The sequence below is a fragment of the Plasmodium malariae genome, assembly GCF_900090045.1.
Source record: "Plasmodium malariae genome assembly, contig: PmUG01_00_47, whole genome shotgun sequence".
In the NCBI taxonomy this organism is placed as follows: Eukaryota; Apicomplexa; class Aconoidasida; order Haemosporida; family Plasmodiidae; genus Plasmodium; species Plasmodium malariae.
The window spans coordinates 106,696-117,949 of NW_021638321.1; the positions used below are offsets into that span (position 1 = coordinate 106,696).

General features: G+C 18.9%; 1 protein-coding gene and 2 pseudogenes across 3 annotated transcripts; 1 reads left to right on the top strand and 2 right to left on the bottom strand.

The window, feature by feature from the left end:
* The first annotated feature begins 636 nt into the window (after window positions 1-636).
* On the top strand, window positions 637-1,794 carry PmUG01_00077200 (annotated as a pseudogene). Its single transcript is given in 4 exon segments — window positions 637-663; window positions 807-1,454; window positions 1,468-1,491; window positions 1,630-1,794. Coding segments are annotated over 4 exon segments (864 nt in total).
* Window positions 1,795-4,528: 2,734 nt separating this feature from the next.
* On the bottom strand, window positions 4,529-5,378 carry PmUG01_00077300 (Plasmodium exported protein, unknown function; the record flags this gene model as incomplete). Its single annotated transcript, XM_029006522.1, has 2 exons — window positions 4,529-5,161; window positions 5,292-5,378. 2 exons carry the CDS (start codon window positions 5,376-5,378, stop codon window positions 4,529-4,531), a joined length of 720 nt encoding a protein of 239 aa, XP_028859255.1.
* Window positions 5,379-10,019: 4,641 nt separating this feature from the next.
* PmUG01_00077400 lies at window positions 10,020-10,958 on the bottom strand (annotated as a pseudogene). The gene is made up of 2 exons: window positions 10,863-10,958; window positions 10,020-10,733 (listed from the first exon to the last, which is right to left on the bottom strand). Coding segments are annotated over exons 1-2 (810 nt in total).
* Between the last annotated feature and the right edge of the window lie 296 nt (window positions 10,959-11,254).

Genomic DNA, 11,254 nt, shown 5'->3' on the forward strand with positions numbered 1-11,254 from the left:
CTTTTTCATTTATATAATCGTTAATTTCAGTAATAATTTAATATTAAGTACTTTAGCGAATACATATATTATTATTTCTTAATATAAATATTAATTTAATAATATAAGAGGTATCATTTTAACAAAAAACAAAAATAATAACTAAATAAATAAAACAATGCTGTATCTTTTGAATAGATAATATTTATCTATTTAAAAAACATTACAAGGCTAAAAAGAATTACTAAATACATATTCCAATATAATAGGAAATTTATATGAGAATATATTAGAGATAATTTATTTTTTTATATAAGTTATCAGAACAATTTTATAAACCATATAATAATAAAAAAGTATGTATGCGTTTATTTCTCTACTTTTGTTTATTTACAATAAGGTAAATCCGTTTTTGATATTATTATGTTATCAATTAAAAGCATTTATATTATATTACACTAAAGACACTGCCTTATTTTGATATTGATAAAAAGTAAATAGGACTTCTTCCCAAGTATTTTTTTTTATATTCTATGTATAAAAAAAAGGAATACACCATATATAAATAGATTATATATACTTTTCCATATATATAAATATTAATATGATACCAATTTAATTTTTGTTATTTAATTCACGTATATATCTATATATACAATGACCTCTAGATATACAAAGGAAAATGTAAAATTTTTCTTTATGTTATAATAATTATATATATTGTTGTACTCAATAGTTGGTTGTTCCAGAAATGACATAAAAGTGTCTTTCAAGAAAATATGAATTTGTGTACTTATATTTTTTTATTATATTTTTATTATTTTTAGGAAAATTCCGTGACATTATTACTTAAATATAGAAAGGAATTTGATGAAGCTATCACAGATATTAAAAATGAAAAAAGTGGGGAACTTGCTGAAAATCCTGGAAGGAAATGTTCTTCAATTGCTGACGGTGATTTCATTCAACCATGCCAAGATATTGGTAGATATTTAATTGAAATCAAGTAACTCTAAATAACGGATAGTCTCAAACGTTGTAAATACTTAAATTACAGGATAAATTCAAACGAAAAATATAATAAGAATTCTGATTTCTTTCAGAAATATAAAGAATTTTCGTCCAGAACAGATAATTTATGCATAGCTGAAATAAAAAAAATTGATCGAGATACCTTAACAAAATTTACAGATCTATATGACTTATATGAAGAATTTGACAACTTTAATGGTAGCAACGTTTTATCTAATAGTATCAGTTGTAATCCTATTAAAAAATGTTATAACTTTTATAATAATAAATATAGGGAATGTGAAGGGAAGGAGAGCAACGATTTTTGTGAGGAATTAAATAATTTTAAGAAAGCATATGAAGAAAAAATGCGAACTGTAATTCCTTGCCCAGCTGTACCACAAATTTTATCCCCTACTAATGTGAATTACTTATTTTTTTCCAGCTTAACAGCAGCTATCCTATTACTAGCATCTTTCACTTTGTTTTTTTTTATATAAGGTTAATAAAAATTATACATAGTAATATGAATATTATACATTAATTTGTACAATTTTTTTTCTCAGAAAATTATCAGAAAAAAAAAATAATATTTTTGAGTATATATATACACATATTTTTTTTTTTTTCTGCATATAGTTTACTCGAATGAAATCATGGTTAAGTAATCAATTAATAAGGAAAAAAATAATTGTACACAACGAAGTCCAGGAGGGAACAAGAGAATACATACAAAACATTAATGTAGAAGTAAATAGAAATTACGAAAGAATTGTTCATAATATAGGTTATCATCCTCAATGAGACCCTTGATTCATTAATTGCACTTCATATTATTTTCACTGAAACATTCAGCACTCAATATTATAAAATTTGTACGTAAATGGAAATTTATTAATAAATTAGATAAAATAAATTATAGAAGGGAATAAATGAGTATAAAAATGACACTAATAATGATACGAAAATTATTCAAAAACAATTTTAATATAAATAAAATACTATTGTAACAGTTATCAAAACAAGAATCTATATAATTTAAAAAAATTTTTTTAAATACAATACAAATAAAATTAGAACTTAAATATTTAACACAAAATTATGAAGCAAACGTTGATTTTCTTATACAGTAATATGAGGAAACGTTTTTCCCTAAACATTAAATAAGGAAAAGGAAAGAAGAAACAAAAGAATTAAAAACAGTAAAAATAATATTATTATATAAATGCAAAAACGAAAAACTTAAAATAAAAAATTATTCAAAAAATAAAAAATGTCTACCTTTTCTTTATAGCTAATTTTATTTAAAAATTTTATTATAATTCATTTGATTAAAATTAATTGGAATTATAAATTTAAAACAAAAAAACAAAAATATTAAGATTGTTGTTTTCAAAAGGTAGACTTTCAATGAGATACTGTGAAAAATATATTTATATATAATGGTAAGTACTACAAGTTTTCATATTTCGAATATAAAAGGACAACCGCTAAACCATTCTTTAACAATTTATAAGTATTTTCTTTTTGTATATGGTTCTTAATTCTATTTCTCCTTTATTATCATTTTATATATAAAAAATACAATTGGTGTAAACAAATTGATATACTATTTATAAAAAACATATATAAAACTACTTTATAATTATAAAATTTCCACTATATTAAATAATAATAGATACAAACATTATTTATATTTCTATATTTGATTTTAGTTTACTTTATACAAAAGGAAAAATACAACAAATATTTTCATAATTATAATAACATGTTACATAATAATATGTAAAAGATAAGTTAAATTGAAAGGTAATTCTTCTTTTCTTGACGTTTTTAATATAAATTAATTTTTATAGTCTCCTAATATTTTATTATATAAGCATTGGTATAGGTATGATAAATTAGAAATGTAGGCTTCCGTTTATCATTTTGCAAATTTTCAAGTACCATAATAATTGTGAATTAAAAATTTTAGATTACGCATTTATTTTAATTACTACACATAAATATGTATGGCCTTGGATTATACCATATGTATGAATTTCAACTACTAAATTATATATAGGATTTTTAGGATTATACTTAATAAACGTTCAAAATAATAAAACAAAAATTATATATATAATAATTATGCCATATTATCGAAGCATTTCCAACTTCATATAAAAGTTACAGATAAAAATGTTTTTTTAGGAAGTTACTCAATTCTATCTTTTATGATAATCTCTTTATAGTTGTCATAATTTTACGAAGGACGAAAATGCCCAAAATATTAATCAAAATAATAATTTATATAAACATACTATTAAGTTATACTTTTAAATCTACTTTTTTAATGTTTCAATAATACGTATATATATATTTATTTATTTATTATTAACTTCATAATAAGGTATATATCAAAATAAATTATAAAATAATAAAGTAATGTTACCTTACTAATTTATGTATTCACTATCAAGATAAAGTATTTTTAACAGAATTATTCTATAAAAATTATTTTCTTCAACTATAAATAAAACGTATTGTTAATATATTATTTCTTACAAAAGAATAATTAATGTGATAAAAAAATTACTATCATTTATATATTAGATATAAGGTACTTATATAATATTTTTTTTTTGCAGATTAAAAAAATATTTTTAATATTCAAATTTTATTCCATTTATCTATTATTTTTATACATATAAGTTAAAAAATATTTAATTTTTTTAAATCATTGAAGTCCGTTTTTCCTTTTTTAAAACAGGATTAAATGTAAATTTAATAATAAATATATACATACTAATAATATGACCTAATATAATAACAAGGGAAATATTAAAATATCAGCAATAAGCCCTAAACTTATAATTCTATTTAAAAAGGATATTATTAATATGATATTTATAAATTAATATTTATAATGTGCAAAAAAAATATATATTAAAAAATGTTTTTAAATAAATATGATTCATGAAAATTTTATTATAAAATTATTTTTTGTAGAATAAACATAAACATTGTTTTTAGGATTAAAAAAAAAATATATCGATACAACAATATACAATTAATTTGTTTTATCTTTTACTAGCCAAGATATATTTATTTTTAAAATTAAACGAATAATATATTTTATTATTTACATTGCAAATTATCCTTTAAATCTAAAAAAAGATAAAAAATAATTAAGACACATTTCTACAGTAACAAATATAAATTACCACAATATATCAATTAAATTTTACGTAAAGTGTTCTTTTATATATTAATTCTAAGGTATATATATGTATTTTTTAGAAAATCTGCTTGAATACAGAAATATATATATAAACCTCATATTCCGTTAAGCTGAGTTAATACATTATATTCAAAGCTAAAAATATCAAAATAGTCATATTACCCAGAAAATTAATAGCGTATATATTTATGATTGATCCTGAAAAAGATCAAACACTTCCAAGAGTATTTATGAAATCTAAAAAATTATATGTACGCTTATTATTTATATATAACACTTCGGAAATTATAGAAGTTAACTTTTATAATAAAGTGGTTAACGTAAAAAAGGATATGCCGTATGATAAATATCACTTTTTATACGTATTAACTTTTCATGTTGTACATATTTTCTAATTAGATAAAAAATCTCTGCTAAAATTACAAACCAGAATATAATTAATATTACAATTACTGGGATAAACCACATGCTGCTATTTAAGTTTTTATAGGAACATACTAAATATGTATAAATTGCGCCAATTATTATATAGAACAATGATAAAACGCAAACTCCACCATTTTTTATTCGTAGGCTTCTTTTCAAAAATTTAAAGTCCGAATTTGCAGCACGTCTAACATAATTTTTATAAAATATTTTGTTGACCATTTTTTCTTTATTATATGGATTCCTTTTCGTGTATAGAGAAGGTTCTCTTCTTCTAGATACTTCTGAGCTTTCTCCATTATTTATTGAACCTTTTTTTATCTGTTTATTTTTTCCTTTGGATACTCTTTTATTATTGCATTTATTACTTTTTTTGTAAGTTGTGTTATATGGTATCTCCTCGTTTACCCATACAATATTTGAACGCTTTTCCTTAATATTTTTTGCTAGCAATCTATATGTTTTTGCACCTAACGTTCTATCACTGTTCTGGTTCTCATATATATATTTATTAAAATTACCCTAAAAAATCCATGGAAATAATAAAAAATTTAAGTGTATACATAATCTCAAGTAAACAAAAAATATTAATAAAAGAAAAACACAAATAATATTAATTATATATATATATGCTTAATTAGCATTATCATACCATAACACTGTTAAAATTGCATATCCATGGTAAAAGGATAAAAGTACAAATATTAATAAATAATAGTAACTTACAGTTTTTGTCCATTATATATATTTTTAATATTATAATATATTCAGTTTGAAAAAAATTGATAATAATATAATATATATCTAATGATAAAGGATGCTGTATTTAATTAGGAATTTTTTTTTATAGATACTTCATAAAGAATTTAATAAAATGTATATAACTAATGTGTCTTGAACAACAGAAATAATAAAAAATTACTGTAAAATTATTGTTTTAATTTTATTTATATAAACCTAATTTGAATTAAAACCATATAACTTAAATTTATTAATAAATATTCAAAATATACAAAATAATTATTTAGTAGTATACTTATTAGAAACTAATATATTAACCATACTGAAAAAAAATAAAAATTATTATTGCAATACTTCTAAATATGAGATTTATTTAAAATATAAAAAATTCACAATACAGATAGTACATTTACTACTACGCATTTATAATTTAATTACTAATTTTAATTATATTTTCTTATTTGTATATCCAATACATATTAAATATATCATATAAAATGGAGTTATTATATTTAAAAGTGTTTAATTATAAAAATAAATAAAAAAAATTAATTTTTAAAAAAAGATACTTTTCCGTTATGCATTGTTCCATTACTACTAAGATAATATGAATTTTTCAATGAAATAAAGAGCATTTTTTAAAAAAGAATATTTCAGTATATTATATAATTTGTGAAAATTTTTGTATTTTAAAAAGTATTTTCCACTTTAAATCTTTTTTTCATTATCATAAAATTAAAATATTATATATTACATATGTTTTGAAATATATTTTATTATTATATATAATATATTAATAAATTTATAAAAAAAAGTTGTTTTTTCGTAATTTATTCATATAAATAAATTAATATTTATGAACAAAAAAGAAAAAAATAAAATAAAAAATATAAATTAATAATGGTTAATATTTATTCTAGGAAAAGTTATAATATTTTAAAAAATTTTGAATTGAAACACATTTGAAAATAAATAATATACAAAATATTTTTAAATTAATTAATATAATATTGTATTAATATATGTTAACAAAATCATTTATTAATTTATTAATTTTTCTGATGAATATTTTACAACAAATTTATAATTTTTTTTATTTTTTTATAAACAGATACTATAAATATAATATATTTAAAAAATATATATATAAATGTAACATGAGTATTTATTTATTTATACTAGAAATATATTCTTAAGATAATATTTCTATCTCTTCATTTTTGTTATTCGTGTTTCATAATACTGTAAATGACAATTATAAAATTATTATATGCACAAGAAATTAAACTAGTGATAAAATTATATATATCATATTACTTTTTTCTAAAAAACCAAAAAAAAAAACTATGAAAATAAAAAAATGAAACTATTAGAAATAAAACAAATTTTAAATTAAAAAAATAAAAATACAAAAATTATCATAATTATATTTTTATTTCAAGTATAAATGGAATTATGGTCTAATATAAAAAGGAAACCCCATGTAGTATTCCTTAATAATTATATTATTTGATTATTTCGTAATCGAATTATTATAATTATCACTTAAATATATTTTATTTTTATATAATTGAGGAATTTACGAAACATTTCTTTATTTCTTATGTATTTAAGTCTTTCCATATTATGCAACTGTATCATAGATGGATCTGTGTTTATATACATTCATATTCATATTAATCTTTAGCATTGATCTATTTACATTTAAATACCATATACTATAAAGTTCCAATATGTTATTTATTCTCCTTTACATTAATATATTATTTTTTCAATTTTGTTATATTTTTTAGAATATAATAATATATAGTAATAATATTTTTCACAGAAATATATTTTTTTAAAAATAATAAAAATCTGTTGTATATGTTCGATAAAACTTTATTATATAATTGATTTATTTTTTAGTGATACTTTATTTTCATTTTTAAAGTTTATTACATGTATTAATTTTACTACTTCTAAGGGATACACCAACTTGTGTATTCAAAATTATATATGTTAATTAATATATTTATTGTATATTCTTATATAAATTTATTACTACTTTATTCATAATGACTTAATTTTAAGATAAGTGTAACTTTTTATTATTTATACATTTTTATATTTGATTAATTACATGTAAGAAATATTCATAATATTCATTGTTTGTATAGATATACGATCAGTTATATAATATAAAGCTCATATATTAATAATCTTAGGATAATTTTATTTTTATTCTTTATATTTTCATCATGTTATTACAACATTGTTAAATTTTTGAAAAATATTTATTAATATAATATTCATAAATTATATTATTATGTATTATAGAATTTTTATATATATGTATTGATTCTGCATTTATTTACTATAAAACATTCATTTAATAATTTATATATTATGAGTATCATTGAACATTAAGATATATAATGTACACCATAACTTTCCCCTTTATAAATAATATTATCCTAATGCCTTATGTAACATTCTCTCTCTCTATATATATATATATATTGTAGTAAATTTTAAATGGAAAATTTATACGTTTATTTAGTTTATAAAATAAGATATGATATCCTTTTTATAAAAGTTAAAGTATATATTAGATATGTTTTAAAATCAAATTGTATTAATCCACAATTCAGTAATTTCATCCATTTAAGGTTCTCAAAAAACATTTTTGCATATATTATTATCCATGTTACATGTTAATATACAAAATATAGTACACCGTTACATTTATAAAACATAAATTAATATCAATATATCGATTAAGTATATAGGTTCTTGTTATATAAATATTAATGTAATAATTCATACGTTTCATTTCTTTTATTATTATTTAACTTTTTACTTTATTTACATATACTGTTTTTTTTTTTTCCTTTTTTGATGTATCATTTTTTAAAAGTATGGAATGTAACATTATTATAAATTGAAAAACTTTTTAAATTAACATACAACTTTTATGGATTACTTTAATGCGTCTTAGGTAACAAAAAAAGGCGCATTGCGGATATTAATTATTTCTATTGTTTTCATAATATAAGAAAAAGTGTATTTTAAATCATACAACAGCAGTTATTATATCATGAATAATAGTTACAGTCATGAACATTCTTATACTACATAAATTATTTTTAATATACTTAAAAATATTTTAATCACCTTGAAATAATTTATATTCAATACTTCCACCTCGATTCAAAATATATATATAAAAAAAAATAATTTATATTAGGACTTTAATTGTCACAATTCTCATCTAAGATGTTCTGCGTATTATTAGTTAATAATGCCAAATTTATCTTAAAATATACTGTATAATTCCGTTTTTTTATAAACCTATGTTCATTTATACATTTTAAGTTACTAAAATATTTATTGTCCCATTCAATATCTAATACTACCATATTACCAAGTGTAAATATTCCACATGTTGAATTTTGAAATTTGTTTTAAATTATACTTTAAAATCCTTTATAAGTATATATAATTTAAATGTAATTTAAAAAATATTTATACGTTTCGATTTATTCATTTTATATTATAAATTTCAGTGTATAAATAAATTGAACATATAATGTAAAAGAAAGAAAAAAGTTACAACATATTCTGTATTATTATAAAAAAGTTGTTCTATTAAGAATAAATATACGTAGGAACCCTGCTCACAGATATTAATCCTTGATAAAAATGTGCTAAGTATAATTAAATTGGTTCTTTCACAAATAGAACTTTTTATATATAATATTTTGCAAAACAATGTATATATATAATTAAATAATTTAATAAAATATTGAAATATTTAACGTTAACCAAAAAGGAAAACTTATAGTATGATATATATCTATAACAGTACTTTATAACAAATATTTAGGTTATTCTTATAAAATTAAATTAACAACCCGTTTCTTGTAAGAACTACAATAAATGTACCTAGTACAATTTATTTACAAGAATATGTATTCCTCTAAGACAATAATGAACAAATGATTCATTTTGTAAACAATTGTTTTTTATTACTTATTTATATTTTCATATTTAAAACATTCAAAAATTTTAAAATATATTTAAAGTATGTTTGTGGTAAAAGCACATTGTAATACATTTATCATGATATCTACAATACAATTTATTTAAAATTACTTTTAACAAAAAGCAAAAAATATATGCACTATTTTTATTATATAGAATACATAAAAAAAAGTTTACAATTAATTTAAAGAAAGTAATACTTCTTTTTAATTAAGTCACCGATTAATCATTTTGGACTAAAAAAATAAGAGAGATGAAAGCAAATTACATCCATGTTTTGCTATTAACAACACGAAATTTTTATTAATTTAATGAGATAATGCTAAATACGCACTTATAAATGAATTTTATACAACATATATGTATATATATATATATATATATATCATTGAACAAAAATATACATATACACAAATATATTATGCCAAAATATCAAATTACATTAAATCAATTCAATATATAGCAGATTTTAAAAATACAACAATGAAAATCACTAAGGATTAAAAAAAGTATTTTTATATTTAATATCAAATAGTTAGATATATGTATGTGTTAATATAAAAATTTTGTATGCACATCTCTTATTTATATATTATTTTTAAGGATACTATCATCATTTTATTCCATATTGAATGTCTTTCTTATTAGTAGAATTAAAAATATTATTACATATTTTTAAACTACCTCCATTTTTTATTTTAAAATTTTCAGTCTTATTAGAAGTATAATGAATACCTGATAAAATTGAAAGATTCATAAATACTAAAAGCACATAAATTGCTGATAATGTTGGAATTAATATAAAAGTGTTCATTTATGAGCTACCTTCATTCCCTTAAATCAATTTGCTACAACATAAATAAACAAAAACATATGACAAACACAAAAATATGAAAATTATCAAAAGAATTAAAAAAATCCGAATATACCCTAAAGATGTCTTCCTTCGCTTCATTAAGCTTGCAGTCTGTTTATCAATTTTCTTATTATAATTAATTTTATCTACGGAATCTAATTCGTTGAATATATCCTTTTCAAGAAATAAATCTAATATATTAAACGAAGAATATTTCCTTTTCTTAAATAAGTTATTCCTTTCCTCTGCCTTTAATAAAATTTCTTTTATTATATTCTTTCGTGACTTAGAGTCCTTGTCAATTTTATATGTATCCGCCTTTTCATCCATTAATTTGTAATAACCTTTGTCACCTGATCGATATCCGGTAGATATAACATCCAATGAACTCTCTGATAGTAGTCTATTAGTTCTTAAACTTGAATAGCTATCTAGATTATTCTTTTTATCCATAGTTTTTGCACATATACACTAAAAAAAAGAATGTTAACATTTATTATTTACAAGTATTCATATATCTATACTAAGATAATAAAATTTTTAAAAATAAAGAATGGAACACAAAAAAAAGTAAAATAAGAAATATTATTATAATATTACATTATTTTTATAATGATATATCCAAATTAAAAGGGTAAATAACAATATTTTAATAAAAAAAAAGGGCTTAAAATTTTCTTTCATTGTACTGTTCATTAAGGCTAATATATATTAACTAATAAATATATTAGTTATATTTTTGTTCCTGCAAATAATAAAGCATACTTATATTGTTTTGGATTTATTTTATTTTAAGCGTAATTAATTGAATTTATATAAATATAACTTATATTTAATTTTATTAACGTAATATAACATAAAAATTGATTTGGTATAATATATATATAGAGAGAGATTTTATATACTAATAATAAAAAAATAAAATAATATGAAAAAGAATAATAATAGATAAGATGAAAAAAAAACAAAAATTATTCATTCAGCGATAAAAA